This window comes from Agelaius tricolor, unplaced genomic scaffold (genome assembly GCF_023055355.1).
Source record: "Agelaius tricolor isolate 1412-34295 unplaced genomic scaffold, bAgeTri1.0.p SCAF_7, whole genome shotgun sequence".
NCBI lineage: Eukaryota > Metazoa > Chordata > Aves > Passeriformes > Icteridae > Agelaius > Agelaius tricolor.
The window spans coordinates 1,472,455-1,494,986 of NW_027269267.1; the positions used below are offsets into that span (position 1 = coordinate 1,472,455).

General features: G+C 44.1%; 2 protein-coding genes across 13 annotated transcripts; one reads left to right on the forward strand and one right to left on the reverse strand.

Annotated features, from left to right (window-relative positions):
• Nucleotides 1-1,300: 1,300 nt before the first annotated feature.
• On the reverse strand, nt 1,301-8,153 carry CBR1 (carbonyl reductase 1). Its single transcript, XM_071430112.1, has 4 exons — nt 7,995-8,153; nt 6,042-6,361; nt 3,442-3,549; nt 1,301-2,265 (listed from the first exon to the last, which is right to left on the reverse strand). The coding sequence occupies exons 2-4, from the start codon at nt 6,325-6,327 to the stop codon at nt 1,829-1,831; spliced, it is 831 nt and encodes a 276-aa protein (XP_071286213.1). The 5' UTR covers nt 6,328-6,361; nt 7,995-8,153; the 3' UTR covers nt 1,301-1,828.
• On the forward strand, nt 8,148-21,861 carry SETD4 (SET domain containing 4). 12 transcript variants are annotated; one of them, XM_071430101.1, is made up of 11 exons: nt 8,148-8,209; nt 9,152-9,254; nt 9,753-9,848; nt 10,621-10,658; nt 10,879-10,967; nt 12,643-13,072; nt 13,917-14,091; nt 14,555-14,636; nt 14,937-15,017; nt 16,598-16,721; nt 16,981-17,952. In XM_071430101.1, the coding sequence occupies exons 2-11, from the start codon at nt 9,185-9,187 to the stop codon at nt 17,113-17,115; spliced, it is 1,320 nt and encodes a 439-aa protein (XP_071286202.1). In that variant the 5' UTR covers nt 8,148-8,209; nt 9,152-9,184; the 3' UTR covers nt 17,116-17,952. The 12 variants fall into 12 exon arrangements, 10 of the variants coding, with proteins under 10 accessions (XP_071286202.1, XP_071286204.1, XP_071286209.1 ...); XM_071430105.1 differs by having other exon boundaries at nt 8,169-8,209; nt 9,152-9,305; nt 10,530-10,658; XM_071430104.1 differs by having other exon boundaries at nt 8,169-8,209; nt 9,152-9,305.
• Nucleotides 21,862-22,532: the final 671 nt, after the last annotated feature.

Genomic DNA, 22,532 nt, shown 5'->3' on the forward strand with positions numbered 1-22,532 from the left:
GCAAGAGACGTACACAAGAGAAGTGCTGAGAGTCCAAGAAATGTCCCAGCAGAGATCCAGGAGCAGCCAAGAGCTGTACCAATGCCAGGTACGTGTGAGTGTTGGGGAAGTTTCCCTGTGCAGAGGTGGGACACACCAAGAGCTCTATGAACAAACTGTCACAGTCCGGGAGCTGTAGCAGTGGGGAGAGTCCTCAGTGAGATGTAGCAAGAGGTGTGCGAGTGGGAAGAATGTGTCACAAGCCAAGAGATATCCCAGTGGGGAATAGACATGAGAGGGCAGCAGGAGCTGGGATGGGGAGAAGACAAAAGATCCCATGAGCTGTCCCTGCAGAGAGATGTGAGTGTCTCTCTCCAAGGTCTTTTAAGGCTAAACTGTCCAATTAAGAAATGACACCTCAATTATTTTCACTTTTAACCCAATAACTGATCACTTGAATTCCACAATGGGGACTTTTTTATCCAATTACACAAAACCACCCAAACCCATGGAGAAGAAGGTGAAGAAGGAGCAGCCTCTGCCTAAAACCTCCAACTTGCTCTCTCTATATTTTTATTTCTAAACCCTTAAACTCTTGAGTTTCCCACCCTGTGATCTCACACACTTCTATTCAAACTCCACCCCCACAATCCCAGTTCTGCCATTCCATTCTGGAAGCTTCTCCATGGCCTCAGGTCAATGCAGTGTTCTCTGGGGGTCAGTGCCTGGCAGCACAGAAAGTTTAAAATTCTCAGGAGCCAGGGTTCCAACACTTTTGTAATTTTCCCCCTAAACCTAAGGCTTCCCACAGAAAAAATTTCCCTGAGAACTTTTGGCCTTCCCTTCCAGGAGCTCTGGGGCATGACTGATGAGGTAATTGCTCATAAAAACAATGCTCCTGTATGCTTAAAAAACCAATTTGTAACCAGCCCTTTGTTCTGTGCTGATAAGCAATTAATAATCCCCCCAAACATTGATTCCCAATTCCTCCCTCTCCAAGGCTTCCCAGCCCAAGCTGTTCTGGGGGAGGCCAATGTCAAAGCCACCAGCATCGCCTCCCTGACTCCTGATTAACAATTAACAAGCCCATTATTGATTTGTCACTCCTAACAACAGCTTTATGGGCAATTGTTTCCAGCTCCTTCAGCCTCAGAAGGGGCAATTTTTCAACTCTGAGACTTTGGAAGGCAATAAGCAATAATTCAACAAATGTAGAGCTCTCCATACCACTTACAGTTCTTGTTGCTGCTATGTGGAGAGCAGTTAATTCAGATTTTATTAAGGAAACTTCTGGCTGTGCAATAAAGGAACAGAGGAACACTTTGCTGTGCCAGGTCTGTAGTTTATTTTCTATTTCCAATGCACACATCACAAATTCCAGCCACCAACTCTGCTGTAGAGAATGAAAATATATTTTCTGACTTTTTAAGTTTTTAGTACCACAATAATTAAGTATCAGAATATAAATCAGTAATTATTTATTGATATATTAATAACACCAACTGATTATGTTTGGCTATAAATGATAGCTCAGTGCTATTTTTATTTTCACCTAATTCCATTTAGTTCTGATAGTAAGGAATGTCTGTCCAACAGTGATTCTAGTCTTGAGTCTCCCCCAGACAGATCACAGCAGCTCTAGAACAGCCCCATCATCTTTAGAAAACCCTGTGCAGCCTCCAGAACAGCTCTGGATCCTGGAAAATTCTACTGTGATGAGAGATAAGGCACCTGCTTCCTCATCCCAGCTCCACGAGACCCACCCAGGGCAGAGGGAAAAGGGAATGATGGAGTTAGGAATGAAATCAAGAAAATGAGCTCAGCCCTTTCCATCTCCACCTCCCTGAGCTCACCAGGGTTTGACAGTTTTGTCACTGACAAACTGGCCATGAGGAGCATCAGCGCTGGAAGGCAAAAGGGCCAAATAAACGGGGGTCTCAGCCCCCTCCTCGGGGGACTTGGTGGCCCTGGGACCTGCCATGTCCGTCCTCACCCAGCCAGGGCAGCAGGCATTGAGGAGGATGTGCTCGCCTTTCCTCTGCTCGGTCAGCAGCCGCGCGTGGATCCTGGACAGGACGGTGACCCCGATTTTGGACACCCCATAGGCGGTGTTTGGCCAGCCCTCCTCCTCGTGGACACCTCTCTTGGTGTCTTCCACAAACTTGGCCATGAGCTGCACCAGCTCCTCCTCGGTGATGGCGTCACTGCGGAATTTCTGCTGCAGCTCCTGGCTGCAGCCTCGCAGGGCTGAGCTGCTCACCATGCTGGACACATTCACCACCCGGCCTGAAAAGAGAATGAAAAGGGATTTCCTTCACACATTTTCTGTCACGGACATATTTAGTGAAAAATCCTTTGCTAGGAATTTTATTTTATCCTGAGAAGCTGAGAAGCCTCAGAGGAGAAGAAAAACAATGGTTATCTGCTGCTGTGGAATGCAACAGGTACATCTTTGATTGGTCTCATGTGGTTGTTTTTAATTAATGGCCAATCACAGTCCAGCTGGCTCAGACTCTCTGGTCAGTCACAATCCTTTGTTATCATTCCATTCCATTCCTTGCCAGCCTTCTGATGAAATCCTTTCTTATATTCTTTTAGTAGATAATTTTCTTTCAATATAATATATATCATAAAATAATAAATCAGCCTTCTGGAACATGGAGTCAAGATTCTCATCTCTTCCCTCATCCTGGGACCCCTGTGAACACCTCCACATTTTCAGCTCCCATTGAAGTGGGGCTGCTCTCCAGTTCTGCATTCACTCCTCAGGTGAATATCTGTAAAATATTTTAGGTGGGTTGTTTTGCAGAGCTCCTGGAAAATCAGATAACTCAATGCTCTGATTTCTAGTAAATGCCATGAGAGGTAATTTAAGGTGTGAATCTGCAAAGTTTCAGATAAACCTCCAGGAAACAACTTCACAATCAGCAGGTACACTCTTACTACAGCAGAAATATCACCTGGAGATTTACAAATTCCAGGATTTATCTCCCAGCACTTCAGTAAGAGGAACAAATCAGCTGAATCAGTAAATCACTCATCTCCAAAATTATATTTCACTGTTTCCCCTCTTACCTGCTACTTCACAGCCATTTTGGTGGTGAATTTGGGGATTTAATCTTAAAAGCCATGGAAATTAATGCTGTTAATGACTTTATTAACAGCCATCCTTCAATGTAGTACAAGAGCACTAGGCTGCAACCCTGGCACTGTTTCCTCAAAATTCACTCAACTCTGTTTATTCCTTCTCCCTCAGGAAATAAAAACCTGTTCTTCATCTGTTTGACTTCTTTTTTCCTTGAAAACCTTGATGCATTTAAATATTAGAAGAGACCACATTTCACTTACAGCAGCAAACACATCTGAAACACTGGTGCAATGCCTGAGACTGGAGAAGATTTCCCATTGAAAGGGGCCAAAATTCAAACAAAACTCTTTTTGCACTTGTTATGTTTCACTTACCATAAGGTTTCACAAGAGGCAGCAATTCTGTGCAAACATTCCTGGTTCCAAAAAAGTTTGTCTTCAGTGTAACCTCAGCCTGGACTGCAAATGGAGTGGTGTCATTAACTGGTCATAAGAAGTAGGAAGGGGAAAAAAAAAACACCAACAAAAATTAGAATTGTAACACTGTTTGAATAGAAGTTATCAAACCCCAAGAGTTTCTCTTAGCTGCTGTTTTTAATAATTAGAAAACTGGTATATGATCATAGACTGGGCAGGTGTTCATTGTCTCCAAATCCACGATAATTCAAAAGAGAAATTGTAACAGGTCATTATTTGATGTGGTTTTAATTGTCAAACATGTTTAATGACCCGCACTCATTTGCAAATCACTCACTTGCATTTAAATCTCACACATGAAGCCAGATTGTGACCCATGGCCAGAGTTATGGCAGGGGGAGAACTGAAATCCTACAGAACCCCAAATCCTGCTCCATGTCCTGCCTTCCTTGTGAGAGAGAACTTCCTGACACCCCAAATCCCACTCATGTGTCTCACAGGGTACATGGTAACACTCTGAAACTCCATGATTTAAGAAGCTTTATCAGAAAACTCTTCCCAGAGAGGCTCATCCAAAAGACAACCACAGCTCCAGCACCATTTGATACAGGAAGTTTTTGCTGGATTAAGGACTTTGCTGGACAAATGCAGCACAAAACCAAAATAACAAAACTTGATGGCAAATCTTTGACAGGCTGCAATAGCACATAATGCTACAACTAAGAAAGGAAAGCATAAATTCCGGGATGGCAGCAAAAACTTGGTGAAGCAAGAAGCAAATTGGGTAGAAATATCAATCTGGGAAGCAAAAATTGTAACCATGGGAGGAGCAGCACAGCAAGTTCTTACACAGATGTTACACCCTCTGTGCTTGATACTCACAGCAGCAGTTTCCTTTATCAGTTAAACAGTTTAACTGATAGTTAAACAGTTTTTAACAGTTTAACAGTTAAACTTCAGCAGTTCCTAAATTGTGACTTACTGCTGACTCAGCTGTCAGCTCGAGGAGAGTCAAGGCTGAACATCTGGAAGTTATATTTTAACTGCTGCTGGAATCTTTGCTGAGCACACCCTGAAGCTCAGACAATTCTATTAACAGCTGCCTCCCAAGAAGCTGATCTTAAGCAATTTTCCTATGAAGTAACAAGCAAAAGAGTCAGAAGATCATCACTGCACTCCCACTCCATAAGAAGTTCCCTACTCTCTTTCAGTGTGAAGCTGTTCCCCCTTGGAATGCCCCAGTTAGGCCAGCCCAAAGCTTCTCCTGTGCAGGTGAACAATCCCAGCTGTGCCAGCCTTTCCTCCCAGCAGAGCTGCTCCATCCCTCTGCCCATCCTGGAGCCTCCTCTGGGCTCTCTGCAGCAGCTCCAGCTCCTCCCTGGGCTGGGGCAGCTCTGCAGGTGGAGTCTCACCTGAGGGGGGAACAGGGCTACAATCCCCACCATAAAACCATCAGCCAGACTTCTGATTTGCTCTGTCTGGAGCAAATTCTGATTCTGGATTTCATACACACGACAAAAATTTGTCCTTCCACCTTGAAACTGCTGAGTCTCACTTTCCCTGCCTTTCTGCCCACTGGGAGGTGAAAGGGTTAAACTCTTGCCCAGCACAGCAGGATTTGAGTGGTTTAGAGGTGACTGAATGGCCTGAGAAAGTTCCAGACAGCAAAGCCCACAAAGGGACAATGAAGGTGCTTTTTCATCAGCTGGAATCCCTGAGCAGAGAGTGCACAGAACAGAGCAGGGGGTGGAAAAGAGAGAAGCACAGCAGCTCCCTGAGGCACAGGGAGACATTCCCAATGGAGATAGATGGGCACTGAGGCAATGAACCCAGCCCAGCTCACTGCCCTGTGTGCCTCAACACTTCCATGTGGTGCAAACACACCCCTCCAGGGATGCATGTTTACAGAAACATGGAATTGTTACAGCTGCAAAAGCCTTCCCAGCCCATGCAGTGCCTGCCCCATGGGCACCTTGTCCCCAGCCCAGAGCACTCAGTGCCACCTGCAGGGGACACCTGCAGGGCTGGGCACTGCAAAGCTCCCTGGGCAGCCCCTGCCAAGGCCTGAGCACCCTTTCCATGGAGAAATTCCTCCTGGTGTCCAAGCTGAGCCTGCCCTGGCACACTGTTCTCACATAATCCTTAGGATGAGAAATTTGCCCAAGCAAAAATGCAGCATGGCACTGACACAGAAGTGCTGGATGCACCCACTGCCCTCTCCACAGAACACAGAACTACCCCAGCAGAGCTCTTCCTCCTTTGAAAGCGATGCCAGCCTTGCTCACCAGCACGCTGAGCCCTCCATACTTCTCCCTGAGGAAGTCCAGGCCTTCCTTGGGCATCTCCAGGGATGGATGGGCACTCCAAACCTCCCTGGGCCACCCCTTCCAAGGCCCGAGCACCCTTTCCATGGAGAAATTCCTCCTGATGTTCAACCTGACCCTCCCTTGGCACATTATTCTCACATCATCCTTTAAGATGGGAAGTTTGCCCAAGCAGAAAGTGCTGGATGCACCCCCTGCCCTCTCCACAAAGTACCCCAAGAGAGCATTTCCCACCTTTGAAGGCAATACCAGCGTTGTTCACCAGCACGTCCAGCCCTCCATACTTGTCCTTGAGGAAGTCGCGCAGCGCTTGGATGCTCTGCAGGTCATCGATGTCCAGCTGGTGGAAGAGGGGGTGCAGCCCCTCCTGCTGGAGCTGTGCCACGGCGGCCTGGCCACGGCCGGCATCCCGCGACGTCAGGTACACATCCCCCGGGAACTGCCGGCACAGCGCCCGCACGATGGCCAGGCCAATGCCCTTGTTGGAGCCCGTCACCACAGCCACCTGCACGCTGGACATTGTCCCCTGGGAACGTGAGCCAAGGTCACAGGAACTGCCAACAGCAAAGAAAAGGCCAGTCAGACACGCAAAATGGCTGCTGGGAAAGGAATCAGAATCCTGGGATGGTTTGGGATGGAAGGGACTGTGGAAGCTCAGGGCACCGGGAATATTTCTGTGTCTGCTCTGGGGTGCACTGACTCTGACCCTCATCCATGGAGAAAGTTTCCCAGACTTCAACATAAACTAGAACCCACAAAAGTGTGAAATAGATTATAGAGAGTAGTGTAAGTGTATCATTGGGTGAGAAATTGAGGATTTTGGATTTTTAGCACGTTGTGGATGGAAGCAAGATGGAGGGCACAGGGTGTTGTACTGGGTTTGTTCTTCATGCTTCTTCCTCCTTCTTCCCCATGGGTTTGGGTGGCATTTTGTAACTGGGCGGAAAAGTCCCCATTGCAGCCCTTTAGGATCAGTTATTGGGGTAAAAGGGAAAATAATCTGGGTGTCAGTTCTTCATTGGATAGTTTAGGCTTTTGCGCCTTCTAATGAAAAGCTGCAGAACTCACAGTAGTGAGACTGTTTTACTGATAAGAAATAATAAACTCTTAAATCCAAAAATGAACTACTGTCTCAAGTGCCTTCAATTCAAACCCAGAGAAACCAACAACTAAAAGCCCCACAACCTTAAAGATTGTCTCGTTGTCATGGTCACCTTCCACTATCCCAGGTCACTCCCATCCAACCTGGCCTTGAACATTTCCAGCAGTGTGGAGCCTTCCTAGGTAAGTGTTTTCTCTTTAAAATATTATTTAAAATTCCAGCTCGGATTATGTGAAACTACATTCCTGTGCAAGCCGTGTAAATTCCTAAGGCAACAGGAGGTATTCACAGAGATATCTGGTGTTCAGTGTTCTGAAGAAAAGCCAAGCAGTGATGGGTAAAAAGAAGCAATGTCTCGACTAAAAATTACCAGTGACTAATCTTTCATACTAAATGAACTTTTTGTAGGAGTAAGCTCTTCTGCACTTGCACCTCACAGAAAGACTTTCCACCTTTTGGGAATATTCAATTGGGTCAGCTCAAGTTTTGCTGAAAACTTCAGGCTCAAAAACTGAGCAACCTGGTTTAGTGCAAGGTATCCCTGTCCATGGCAAGGGCTGGAACTGGATGATCTTTAAGTTCCCAAAGAATATTAAAAAAAGGATGGTGTATCTTTATCTTCCAGTACCAGGCAGGAGGAGCACTTACAGCCTTTTCCGGGAAAAACAGCAGAGCACAGGCTGACTACAATGGCTGGTTATGTAACACAGCATCCGAAACCTGCCTGCTGCTTTTCTAATCGATACAGTGCATTTAAAGAAGCTGCATTTCCCCCACAAAAACAAGTTTAAACGCTGGCTTTGCCCCCTTTTGACATCATTACCATCTCTTTCTTTGTAATTTACTGGTAACCCTAAGCAGGCATCCAGCGAGTATAAAACACTCCAGGAATCTCCAGAGTGACGGCCCAGCGTTAGGAACGCCATTCTCCCCTCACCACGAGCCTCCCTCTGGCCCCCCTTGTCTCGTCCCCCTCAGGGGAGGGAACCCGCGGGCCGCCATCAACCCCGACGCCCTCAGGGGGGACACGGGGGTGAAGGGTCCGGTGGAGGGGGGGACGGGACACCCAGCACCCCATCACCCACCTCCAGCACAGCAGGGACCCCTCCCTCGTCCCTCGGCTTCACACAGCGAAGACAGAGCACGTTATATCCAAAGCACAGACACCCGCAAACCGCGGGGAAGGGAGATGGGGACGCCCCTAAGATGGCGGAGCAGCCCCGCCTCAGGGGCGGGAGAGCGGGCGGGACTCGCGGAGAGGGACGGCGAGGGAATATCGGTGCTGGTGTCCCCTTTGCAGGTGGGTTTGGGGACACCGGGGAGCAATTCTAGCCCCAGGAGAGACTCGGGAATCACAGTCTGGGCTGGCAGGGGAGGACGCGCTTGGGGCTCCCAGGGGGCGTGCGCGGAGCATGGGCGGTCCCTCAGGAAGTTCCGCTCCCGCAGCGCTGCCGGGGCCGTTTCTCTCCCTCTCGTCCCAGGGGTTTGTGCCGAGCGGGGAATGGAGGTTGGTTAGCACAGGATTCCCAGTTCTGGGGTGGGATGGGATGATAGGGGATGGGGTTTGGACTCCATGATCTCTGAGGTCTTTTCAACCCAAAGGAACGGGCTGGGATGGAGGGCCGGCCTCTGAGGAGCCCGAGCGCCTGTGGGTGATCCCGGCTCCCTGCAGCCCTCCGTCCTGGCAGGGAAAAGCTGCGCTTCGAGCTTCAGTTCAGGGCAATTTTAGCAAAAGGAAAGAGATCAGGGCAAGGTTCTTGCCCAGAGGGTGCTGGCACTGCCCAGGCTGCCCAGGGAATGGGCACGGCCCCGAGGCTGCCACAGCTCCAGGAGCCTTTGGCCAGCGCTGCCAGGGATGCCCAGGCTGGGCTTGCTGGGCTCTGGGCAGGGCTGGGGTGGCACTGGATCATCCTTGTGGATCTTACCCACCTCAGGATATTCCATAAGTCCATGAAATCCCATCCCATCCCATCCCATCCCATCCCATCCCATCCCATCCCATCCCATCCCATCCCATCCCATCCCATCCCATCCCATGGCAGGGACACCTCCCACTGTCCCAGGCTGCTCCCAGCCCCAGTGTCCAGCCTGGCCTTGGGCACTGCCAGGGATCCAGGGGCAGCCCCAGCTGCTCTGGGCACCCTGTGCCAGGGCCTGCCCACCCTCACAGTAATAAATTAGAAAGTGGCTTTAAATGTTTCTAAATCAGTTCTTTTTAATTTATATATTTTTTTAAATTCAGGTTGTCTAAAAAAGGCAAAATCTGTTGCTTAATATGAAGAAAAGCAGAGGTCGGACAGGTCGAAAGAGAAGAAGAAAGCACTTGAAGGGTTTTATGGATGGAGGTATCATCATACCTGGAAGTTAAATAAGAAAATAACCAGTTGTTCCTCGAGGTGTCACTTTATTATTTATATTTTCAAAAGCCTTTGTGCTTGGAAAATTACATTCATAAATGTTACCTTTTTTTTATATGCAAATATCTGAGTATTAGTTTACAGTCCCAAGCAGAGCATGGTGAATTTTCTGAGCTCACTTTTCTGTCTAATGGCAAATATCACATTATTCTAAAATTCCTTGAACATGCTGAATAACTCACACATTTCTGAGACCTCCCAGTGCCCAGAGACTCCGAATTAGTTTATTATTTAGTTTACAAATAACTAAATAATAAGTTTAAACAAATTAGTTTATTTATTTAGTTCAATTCTTTCTTGCCATTCTGTTATGCTTTAAAATGTCCAAAATACAGTTTCTCTGACTGTGCAGTAAAATTTTTTATATTTCCTTTATTGTCCAACAGAATGCCCTTTAATAACATTAATTTGTTTTTCTGTTTTTAGTCAACTGCAGTCACAAGCTGGAATACATTAAACTTAAGAAGTGGCTAAAAGAGAGAGGATTTGAAGACAGTAATTTAAGGCCAGCAGAGTTCTGGGGTAATGCTTTAATTATTTCTTGATGGTACAAATTTCTGAATCTTCTAAGAATTTTAGATGCCAGCTTTCATTTTGAATTATGCCCCTGTCTGGCATCAGGAAAAAAACCAGTTACTGATACTCTTCCAAGGATCCTTGTAATGTCAATTTAACATGAAAAAATAGACATGGAGGCCTGAAAAAGCCAAAATTTGAAGTGTTAACAAAGCAGTTTTTGGAATTCAACCTTGTTATAATTTGTTTATCTTTTTATCCCCAAGCAAGTTCAGCAGAAAGCTGAGGTTCACTTAGTAATCTTTACTGTAAAGATTTATACTTATATTTTTTCCTCTCTCTGTAGGTTTTATTTTAAATATTTTGTAATATTATAGACAGAGCAGAAAGAACAGAATGGATCAGAGAAAAATATTGTGACTAGAAATGCTAAAGTTTAGTTAAAACTCTGAAACCAAGAGCTGCAGATGGTGATGAAAAATGTGTTTGAGGAAAAAATGGAGAAAAAGAAGGTGAATAATTGCTATAAGTGGGAGAAAAAAAAAAGCTGAACAATTGCTAGAATTAGACAGCAAATGCTGCAGAATATGCAGGGAAAAGATCCTGAAAAATAAAGAAAATTGGAGCAAAATAAATGAGGTCTATCTGGAGCAGTCCATAATTGAATTTATGTTTTGTTCCACATAGTGCCTGTTCTGTTAGAGCTTTTCCTTGCTGACCTGATCCCTGATTTTCCATCTCTCCATTTATTTACTCCTGCTCTCTGTTCCTTCTTCAGAGACAGGCAGAGGATTGATGACAACAAAAGCTCTCCAGGTGAGTGATGCTGTTTCTGATGCAGGAGCCTTTCAGCATTTTTTGACATTTAATGATTTTTGCAACAAGCAAAGCTCAGAAATCCATTTTGAATGTAATTTCTGCCTTTTGGACTGGTGCAGCCATGAAGTGAAACCAGCAGTCCCCACAGTAATTAAATGAGTCTCTACACTTGATTTTGCCTGGTTTTTGTGTGTATTTTTTCCCTCCTCCCTCCAAGGCAGGAGATGTGATAATTTCATTGCCTGAGAAGTGTTTGCTCACCACGAGCACCGTCCTCAGCAGCTGCCTGGGAGGACACATTGAGAAGTAAGTGACAAGTGACACTTGGTGGCCTTCAGTGGGGTTTTCCAGCAATAATGAATCCTCTGAAGGGGTGGTGGAGCTTTAAACTGAGTACCCTGAGTGGTGCCAGCATTTTGGGGATGTGGAATGCTCAGCTGAAGAACATTTTTGATACATACTGAACATCTGATGAATACTGAACATTTGCTAAATACTGAGCACCCCCTTTTAGCTTGGCACAGCTGGAGAGAGGGCACAGCTGCAGCTGGAGCTGCCTCAGAGCTTGCTTGGCCCTAAATGCCAATTAGGAATGGTTTTTTGGGAATTTGGGAGCCAGCTTCAATAGCAGAAGGAAGATAAAACTGGGCTGCAAAGCCAGGGCCCTTTAGAAAATTAGGAACAAATTGGAAATTTGGGAAATTTGGAACAAAGTCCCATGCTGGGCATTGAGTACTTGTGTATCCTGAAAAAAGCCAGCTCAAGGGGTGAGCCTGAAATTGGTATTAAATCCAGCTTTTATTGCCCCTTGGAAATCAGCCCCAGGACTTGGAGGTGAAATGCAAAGAAGTTTTAAAACTTCAAGAGAGCTCTGAGAGAGGTAAAACTCTGCTGTGTCCATTTCCCATCTCACCTCTGTGGGTCTGCTGCATTGGTATTTTTATTATTATTTTATTTCTATTTCTATTTTTATTTTATTTTATTTTATTTTTATTTTATTTTTTTATTTTATTTATATTTTATTTTTCGTTTTATTTTTTACTTTTTATTTTTATTTTATTTATTTGTATTTTGCTTTTTACTTTTATTTATTTTTCTTTCGATCTTATTTTTCTTTCTTTTTTATTTTTATTTTTATTCCTATTTTATTTTGACTTCTATTTATTTTCATTGGATTTAATTTTATTTTAACTTTTTATTTTTATCTATTTTTATTTTTACTTTATTTAAAATATTTATAAATAAATATTTATTTATATACATTACATATCACATATATTATATATATAATATATATAATATATTATATATATATTATATATATTTATATATAATAATCCTTATATATAATATTTATTTTATTTAAATTTATTTTAATTTTCCCTCCTATTTTGTTTTTATATTTTTATTTTTATTTTATTTCTATTCCTATTTCTATTTTATTTTTATTTTACCTTTAATTTTTTTCTTACTTTTTCTATTTTTATTTTTATTCCTATTTTATTTTTGCTTCTATTTATTTGCATTTGATTTAATTTTATTTTTATTCTACTTTTTCTTTTTATTTATTTTTATTTTTTACTTTATTTTATTTAAAATATTTATAAATAAATACTTATTTATATATATTATATAATATATAATACATATAAATATAACATATATAATATATATAATATATATAGAATATATAATATATATAGATACATATAATATATGTTATATATATTTATATATATTTATATATAATAATCCTTATATATAATATTTATTTTATTTTAATTTATTTTAATTTTCCCTCCCATTTTGTTTTTATTTTTTAATTTTTATTTTTATTTCTATTTTTATTTTTATTTCTATTTTATTTTTATTTTACCTTTAATTTTTTTTTACTTTTTTATTTTTATTTTTTATTTCTATTTTTTATTTAATTTCTATTTTAATTTTCATTTTATTTTGGTTTTATTTTTATTTTCAATAGCTGGAAGCCCCCCGTGTCTCCTTTGCTGGCCCTGTGCACGTTTTTGATAGCAGAGAAACACGCTGGGGAGAAATCTCCATGGAAGCCCTACCTGGATGTTCTACCCAAGACTTACACCTGCCCTGCTTGTATGGAACCTGATGTCATCAATCTGCTCCCAAAACCCTTAAAAGAGAAGGCTCAGGAGCAAAAAATGATGATCCAAGAGCTGTTCAGATCTTCCAAAGCTTTCTTCTCTTCCCTGCAGCCTTTATTTACTGAGAGCACAGGAACTATTTTTAATTTCAGTGCTTTGGAGTGGGCTTGGTGCACTATAAATACCAGGACAATCTACATGAAACATCCCCACAGGGACTGTTTCTCCCTGGAGCCAGATGTTTATGCATTGGCACCATATTTAGATTTGCTCAACCACAGCCCAAATGTTCAGGTAAGAAGTTCAAAATAGATCAGTAAATTTCTGTATTTTTCTAAAGTGCACTCTGTCAGTGCCATCTGCATTCATGTGATGGATGAGAGGAGTGTGGGGAGGGCAGGGATGGATCTCACAGGGGGAGGAATGGCTCAGCTCCTCAGGAACTGGAGTGCCAGGACACAGGGAATGGTTTCAGACTGCCAGAGGGCAGGGCTGGATGGGATATTGGGCAAAATCCTGTCCTGGCAGGGCTGGCATGGAATTCAGAGCAGCTGGGGCTGCCCCTGCATCCCTGGCAGTGCCCAAGGCCAGGCTGGACACTGGGGACACTGGGAGGTGTCCCTGCCATGGCAGGGGTGGCATGAGATATTTAAGGTCCCTCACAGCTCAAACATTCAGTAATTGTAGAATTCAAATATTTCAGTTTGTGCAGCAAAGCCAAGGTGCAGGGAGAGCCCACAGTGCCTGGGGGAGGTTGGCATCCAAACCAACTGTTGGGAAGAGCCACTTGTAAACACCCCCCTGATCTGCTCCTAAAAGCAGGACAAATTCCTTGTCCTGACACAAATTCCATGGTCCCTGTGTTGCTTCAGCTCTGGCTGAAGCCTCAGAGCAGCCTGAGGGGCGTGCAGAGGGAATTTCCACCTTCTGTCAGGCTCTGGGTGCCACCACTGGGCTGGGGCAGCACAGGAGGGGCCAAGCCTGTGTGGAGCCATCTGTGTTTGCAGATCTGGGGTCCCTCCAGGAGGTCCCAACAACTGAACAAGAATTTCAATCCTCTGAGGTTTCAAAATTCAAAGGTTTATTTCCTTTTTCACCCTACCAAGAATAAAATCCTCTTATTTTTCACTCCCTGAAGGTCAAGGCTGGGTTTAATGAGCAGACAAGGAGCTATGAAATTTGGACAAATTCACAATGCAAAAAATACCAGGAAGTTTTGATCTGCTATGGACCTCATGATAATCAGAGGCTGCTGCTGGAATATGGATTTGTTGCCATGGACAACCCTCAGAGCAGTGTTTATGTCTCAGCAGGTTGGATTTATGGATTGTCTGAGCATTGAAAGGCACAAAACCAGAGACCTGAGTGTGTGAATTCTCAAGGAGTGCAGAAGGGTTTGATCCCTCTTTGCATAGACTTTAATGATTTAATTTTTGCTTAATTTAAAATGGGTTTTGTGGCCATTTTTATTTTTAAAATTTGTTGTTGTTAACAACATCTGTGTAGAGATTCCAGCTGGATGTCTTAGATTGCAGCACTGAGGATTGAAATCCAGATCTCCACAAACTGAACTTGCTTGGAGTATTTCATAACTTCAGTCTGAGTCAGGATTTCTGTTAGAATCCTGGAGAGAATTCTGGAAAGTTCATCAAAAATTAACAGGTTTTGATCTTAGTCCTACATGAAAAAGATGGTTGAAATATTTTCTCAGAATTGATGATTGCAGTTTCTCATACATACAATTTGTTTAAATATGTAAACTGTATTTTTCTGCAGATACCCTCCTCAAATATTTCTCACCACTGGACAAGCAGAGAAAGGCCAAAGTTTCCATTCTAAAGGATCATGATTTCCTAGAGTAAGTATCTGGAGTTTTTTGTTTCCTGGTGAGATTTTAATTCAGTTTTTCTGGGAGTCAGATTTCGCTCCTAGTATCAAAATCCAACAAAAAAATAGAATTATTTGTTTTTTTACAAACTCACTGCTTGGGAGAGGTGGAGAAGTTATAAATACCAGTAATTTAAATAAATTAAACATAATGGTAAATATAAATACCAATAAATATCAAAGCTGGAGATCCACCATGGCTGATGTGTCTCAGGAAGAAAACTCACTCTAAAGCTCACCTTAACTTCATCTCATGCCTTGGACTGTGTAGGAACCTGACCTTTGGCTGGGAGGGACCATCCTGGAGACTCCTCACAGCCCTCAAGGTGCTGAGTCTGGCAGCAGAGGAATTGTGAGTTGGAGCAGCCTCAATATTTATGGGGTGGGTGTGCAGGAGCCTTTGGCTTTGATTGCATGGAATCACCAGGGTGGGAAGAGCCCCCAGGATCACCCAGTGCCACCCCAGCCCCACCAGCATCACCCCAATCCCTGTCCCCAAGGCCACATCCAGACTGCTCTGGGACAATTCCAGCGACTCCAAACCTCCCTGGGCAGCTCAGCCCAAGGCCTGACCACTTTACCAGGGAATTTTATTTCCTAATATCCAATTAGGAATGAAATTTGAGGCCATTTCCTCTCATTTTTTCCCTGCCCCTCCTGTCAGGAGCTGTGCAGAGCACTGAGGTCCCCCCTGAGCCCCCTTTGCTCCAGGCTGAGCCCCCCCAGTTCAGCTGCTCCCCCCAGGATTTGGTTTCCAGCCCTTTCCCAGTTATTTTTGCCCTCTCTGGCCAAGCTCCAAGCCCTCAATGTCATTTGTTGGGGAACACTGCACAAGCTGGGAGAGAATCCCACTCCCTGCCCTGCTCTGGCCCAGGTTTGCAGCACTCCAGGGCAGAAGCTGAGTTTATTCCCACTGGTGCTCACATTTGCAGCTTCAATCTGAAAGGGAATTTAGACCAAGAGGGAAATCAAGCTCTTCTCTTTTTTTCCCCACAGTAAGATCCCAGCTCAGCCCAAGGCCTGACCAGTCTGCCAGGGAAATTTTCTGTGCCAATCTCCACCCTGAGCCTGCCCTGGTGCCATTTGAGGCCATTTCCTCTCCTCCTTTCCCTGCCCCTCCTGTCAGGAGCTGTGCAGAGCACTGAGGTCCCCCCTGATCCCCCTTTTCTCCAGGCTGAGCCCCCCCAGCTCCTTCAGCTGCTCCTCCCAGGATTTGTTTTCCAGCCCCTTCAATATTTTCTGTTTTCCCCCACTCTTTCTTTGCTCTCTGCTGGCTGTGAGTGACACACTGGGACAATGTTTGGATCTCCTGTGTCTGATTTGTTGACCCCAGGTGAGAAATGAAAAGAGGAAAGTCAGAGAACACCAGTGGCTGTAAACTCCCTCCCCTTTTGCTGCTTTGGTGATTTCCTTTCCTGTATTATTTTCCCTTTCTATTTCAAACCTCTATTTCCTCTATTCCCTTCTATTTCAAGATGTTCCCTCAAGGTTCAGGCTCCTTTCAGGCCTTTTTCCTGTTGGTTTGATGAAATTTTAAATGCTTTTAACCTGGTTTGATTTCCTTGAGTCATGTGTTCCACAGGCTGGAATTCCAGGGCTGAGGAAGTTGCTGAAATTCATCTCCAGGGACTCTCAGTGCACTTGGAGCATTTATTCCAAATCAGCCTCAAACATCAGGGCTAGAAAATGATTACCTGCACTTTGCTTGGAATAAATGAAATGAGGCAATAAATTAATGAGAAAAGGCTTGTTCAGAGCTGTTTGTGCTTTGAAGATTCATTGCTGAGTGGAAAAAATTGATCTGAGAACTAAAAATAAATCCCTGGGCTGGGTTACAGGCCCAGGTGAGGGCCAGGGCAGCAGAGCCACGTTTGGCATCCAGCTGGGGAGTGCAGCAAATCATTCTGAACTCTTCCACCATTTTGGTTCCAGTGCCTGCTGGAGGAGGATCCTGCTTGGTGATGTCTCTTCAGCCAGGAATGAACAGCAGGCTTTGGCTACAGCAGCAAAAATTTGTCAGTTTTTAATAGAGGAGACCCAGCATGTCCTTCTCCAGGTAACTTGGGAAAACAAGGGAGCTCAGATTCCTTTCTCCATCAGGACTATGTCATTTTCTAAAGAAGAATTTTGATGATTTTTCCCTTTCCCTCTTTTTTCTTTTCCTTTTTACTATCAAAGTTTCTCTTGTGAAATTAAAAACCCCACTATTTTACCATAATCAATGAAATCCTTACGGATTTCCACAGATTTTCTCTTTGTGTCCTATTAAATAATCAGAATTTGGAATCATGTCATCCCATTTGTCTCAACTGCAGATTTCCCAGTTGAAAAGAGACAAAGAGAACCTCAAAACCCACCTGGCTTTGGTGGAAATGCTGCGCTCAGAAGACCTCAAGATCCTTCAAAAATCAGCTGAGATTCTTTGCAACTTGAATTCAGGAACAACTTGAGCCCCCTGGAGCTGTGACAGCTGTAATTGCTCAGGGATTATTGCCAGGTTATTACTCTTTTAATGGATTTGAGCAGCAAAGAATAATTTAAATTTCATCAGAATAATTTTGGTCTTTGCTGACCTTCACACAGAAGGTTCAGCTGAAGAGGAGAGCTCGAGCTCCTTGGTTTGGAGAAAAGAGAATTTTTTTAAAGGGCATTTCAGGGCAGGACCCTTATTTAAACTGCAGAAACTTCATTTGGAATTGGGATTCTCTTGTGATTGTTTTCCAGGATGTGATTTTAAAAAGTGTTTATTTTTGTAAATATATTACCTCATTTTCTACAAGACTTGTCTGCTTCATTTTTCTAAAATCCTTCCTGGAGCTGGAACTCCATTTCTTACATCCTTGAGGCCAATTCACCTTCAGATTTGCCTAAATTATATTTTTAAGTCACTTGCCACCATATTTTCCACTCTAATCAGTCCCATTAAACCCTGCTCAGTTTAGATTGGATATCAGGAATTTTTTTCCATGGGAAGGGTTGTAAAACATTGGAACAGGAAACCCAGGGCAGAGTCCCCCATCCCTGGGACTGTCCAAAAACGTGGATGTGGCACTTGAGGACTTGGTTTGATGGTGACCATGGGGTGATGGTTGAACTTTGAGCTTAAAGTCTTTTCCAGCCTTAAGGATTCAGGGATTTTCTGGCTCTGAGTGGCTCCTGAGGTTCCTTTGGATTTTGGGGGGAATTCTCACCTGTTTTTCTCCAGGTCCTTCTGTGCCACTGACTGGCTCAGCCCTGCCCCTGTGACTGTTTGACCTTCCTTTAATAAAGCCCTTTTCATTCTCTAACACCAGCTGTGTTTCTAATTTTATCATTTGATCCCAAAATGGTGCCAGAGTTAAAGGAGATAAGGCTCTTTGGCTGGTTTATTTCTCTTTTATTTTTTTCCTGAGGATGGTTATTTTAAGAACAGCTCCTGTACAATGTGTCTGGCCTGGTGAATAGGAGTTTGACAGAAGCTGATTTGCTTTTGTTCCACATTTATTCCAGGTGCTTTGGACATGAGCTCTGTTCCTGGAACTCCTGCACACCCTCCAGGGAGAGCAGGAAAGGGAGTCTGGAAATGCAGGAAAGAAGGCAGAGCACAGCAGTTTATGTGTATATATAAAAATAGAACTTAAATTTAAGCTTGAACTTTTTTGATTCAACCTAAACTGTGTGCAAGACAGGGCTGAGAGCTGAGGTGCCTGAGGAAGCAGCAGCCCTGGAAGTGCTCTGTACCTGTTTTACAGAATAAATCAAATTTTCAGAGTGAAAATTCTCCCTCTCAGCCTCTACTTTGAGCTGCAAACAGCATCTCCTCAGTGATGGGCTGGTAACATTTCACTCTGGCTCTCTGTTCCCTGAAAAGGGATTGAGCTGTGGGGAAAGAAAAGAAAAGCTTGATTCCCTCTTGGTCTAAATTCCCTTTCAGATTGAAGCTGCAAATGTGAGCACCAGTGGGAATAAACTCAGCTTCTGCCCTGGAGCGCTGCAAACCTGGGCCAGAGCAGGGCAGGGAGTGGGATTCTCTCCCAGCTTGTGCAGTGTTCCCCAACAAATGACATTGAGGGCTTGGAGCTTGGCCAGAGAGGGCAAAAATAACTGGGAAAGGGCTGGAAACCAAATCCTGGGGGGAGCAGCTGAACTGGGGGGGCTCAGCCTGGAGCAAAGGGGGATCAGGGGGGACCTCAGTGCTCTGCACAGCTCCTGACAGGAGGGGCAGGGAAAGGAGGAGAGGAATTGGCCTCAAATTTCTTTCCTAATTGGATATTAGGAAATAAAATTCCCTGGTAAAGTGGTCAGGCCTTGGGCTGAGCTGCCCAGGGAGGTTTGGAGTCGCTGGAATTGTCCCAGAGCAGTCTGGATGTGGCCCTGGGGACAGGGATTGGGGTGATGCTGGTGGGGCTGGGGTGGCACTGGGTGATCCTGGGGGCTCTTCCCACCCTGGTGATTCCATGCAATCAAAGCCAAAGGCTCCTGCACACCCACCCCATAAATATTGAGGCTGCTCCAACTCACAATTCCTCTGCTGCCAGACTCAGCACCTTGAGGGCTGTGAGGAGTCTCCAGGATGGTCCCTCCCAGCCAAAGGTCAGGTTCCTACACAGTCCAAGGCATGAGATGAAGTTCAGGTGAGCTTTGGATGTGGTCCTTGGGGACAGGGACAGATTTTGGGGTGCTGCTGGTGCTGCTGGGGTGGTACTGGGTGATCCTGGGGTGCTCTTCCCACCTTGGTGATCCTGGGATTCAAGGAGAGCTGAAGTGGGAAGGCACTCAAACACTCAAACACAAACTGGGTTTGTTTAGGTAGTAAGAGCCACCAGATTTCATGTGTAAAGAGCACGAGGCCAAAATAGCACAGTTGATTTTTTTTTTTAATTTTTTAAGAGAGGTGTTGATTTAGTGCAGTCACTGAAGTCACTGAAAAATTACAAACATGAAACCTCCTGACAAAATCTTTGCTGTGTCAGTTTATGTCAATAAAACCTGGATTTCCTTTGATCTCCTGCAGAAAGTGGCTCCCAGTTGAGAGTTTCCTCCTGTAATGTGTGCAGCTCATCCATCACTGCTGAGTGCCCTCAGGCCTGTCTGGTCTGGGACAAGATAAGGGAGTATCAACTTCACAGCCTGATAATTGAAGCTTTTAAATAAGCTATGAAAACACTGCCGATGACATTTCCAAAGGAAAGAGCTTTTAAAAATGGTGTTGTCCAAAAAGTGCCACACTTGGGCAGAATTTGCAATGTTTGTTGGCAGTCAGTGATTCAAGTGATGGATTTAATGTTCTCTGGAGCACAGGAAAATATCCCAAAAAACTTTATGGGTTTCTTTAAACAGTAGCAGGGTCAGGAGGCTGCTCCTGGATCCCTGGAAGTGTCCAAGGCCAGGCTGGGTGGGATTTGGAGTAACCTGACAGGGGCTGAAATAATTTGTAATGTCCCTCCCACCCCAAACCATTCCAGAAATGGAAAGAAAAAATTCCATTTCCAGCTCATTTTCCTGCAGGTTCTAGGGGATATCTACAATCCCAGAACTCAGGTTTAGGAAGCACTGCACTGAAGCGTATTCAGGGAAAAACCAAAGACAATTAATCCCACATCAATTGTATAAAACATAAACCAAATGCAATCTCTGTGCTGTCCACTAGATGATGCAGCTGTACTGCAGAGAAAAAGGAATTACAGTAAATCCACAGCCAATTATAATCCTATTTACTGTATTATATTTATAACAGAAAAAAGCATTGTCTCCAGTGAGATACCATTACTGTATTTAGATAAATAGTTCAAAATGTAATTTTCTTTTTGCTCTGAAAGTGAAACATGAATGTTTATAGTCTTTTATCTTCTCAGTTTTATTGGGATTTAACTCTCTTGTTGTGCCTCTCACAAGTTTCCTCATGGCATTCCTCTTGGATCTGTCACTCAAGACTGAGCTCAAATCATTGCCTGGATGATCTTGAAGGTCTCTTCCAACCCTGGTGATTTCAAGAACTCCCCTCTGATGGATTAATGAGTGGGATTGCAGTGCAGAAATGTCTGTTCCTGTGGTTTATTCCTTCAGAATGAGGGGCCTGATGGATCTCTGGCACAGACACCTCTCCATAATGTCCTTGGATGGAGCAGATTGAAACATTGCCACTGACTGGGGGGAATTTGGAGGAGAGAAACTTCAGGGTGACCTCATTGTGGCCTTGCAGGACCTGAAGGAGCAGAAAAAAAAACATGGAAAGAGGCAATTTCCAAGGGCTGGAGGGACAGGACACAGGGAATGGCTTCAAACTGCCAGAGGGCAGGGCTGGAATTTTCATGGGAGCTTTCAGTCACCCGGATTTAAAGAGATGAATAATGATGCAATGAGTTGTTCCATGGGGCTGGGAGGGAAAATTACCCATAAAATAGAAAATAATGGGATTAAATGTTCACCTGTTGAGACTCCTGGAGCATCACTTGGGGAAATCAGGGCTTCACCCTTGGTGGATGGAGGGGATTTGGAAGCAGGATGGGCAGAGGGATGGAGCAGCTCTGCTGGGAGGAAAGGCTGGCACAGCTGGGATTGTTCACCTGCACAGGAGAAGCTTTGGGCTGAGCTTAGAGCCCCTTCCAGTGTCCAAAGAAGGTTTTAAAAAGGAGGAAGAGGGACTTTTTATATGGACAAACAGTGACAGGACAAGGGGGGAATGGTTTTAAACTGCCAGAGGGCAGGGCTGGATGGGATCTTGGCAATGAGGAATTGTTCCCTGGCAGGGTGGGCAGGGCTGGCATGGAATTCCATCCCTGGATCCCTGGCAGTGCCCAGGGCCAGGCTGGACACTGGGGACAGTGGGAGGTGTCCCTGCCATGGCAGGGCTGGCACTGGGTGGGCTCTGAGGTCCCTCCCAACCCAAACCATTCCATGGTGGGAGGAATCCCAGCTGAGCTCTGCATCCCTTGCAGACATTCCAGAGGCTCTGGCTGTGCCCCTTTAGAGCTCCCTCCTCCTGGGGCTGCTGTGGCAGGGCCAGCTGGGCCCTTGTGACCCCTGGCAGGCAGCGAGGAGGGGACAAGGGACACTCTCAGCAGGAGGATGGTGCCACCCCTGGCTGCACCAGCCTGCCCGGGCTGGCCTCCAGAGCTTGTGCAGAATAAACCAACAAGGAATTGTGTGGGAAATGGATTTGTAGAAAATTTTTAATGTTTAATAGAAGGTTTATATAGTGTGTCTACAAAATAAGTCTGTTACACAAAGTATAGTGTGTTTCAACTTAAGTTTATACAATTAATATAATGTAATATAATATAATATAATATAATATAATATAATATAATATAATGTTATATTATATTATATTACATAATATTATATTTTATATAATTATTATAATGTAATTAATATAGTAATATAGTAATATAATATAATATAATTTTACATAATTATAACATAGTATTATAATTAAGTTTATGTACATTAATTATTAAAGTAACAATATTAGTAATAGTGCCTTGTGTTCTTCACTGTGCACAACAATCAATGAGCCACAAACTTATAGTGTATTGTAATTAGGAAATAATTGGCTTCTGATTGTGATGGTGTGAATTATAACATCTGTATTGTCTCACCCTTCTCATGGCACTGAAAATGGAATAAAAGTTTTTTAAAATACCCCATCCCTGGGTCAGGAAAAGGCTTAATCCAACAGAATTGCAGGGAATTTGTGTGTCCTTCCCATGAGATGAACTCTGAAAGGACAGGGATGGAATTTGGGGGAATTTGGGTGTCCCAGGGAAGGCATTTCAGGGAATTTGGTTGTTCTTCCCATGAGATGATCTCTGCAAGGACAGAGATGCTCGCTGGGGCTGGTCTGGCCTGCAGAGGATGTTGGGGAGGGATCAAGAGGGATCTTTTG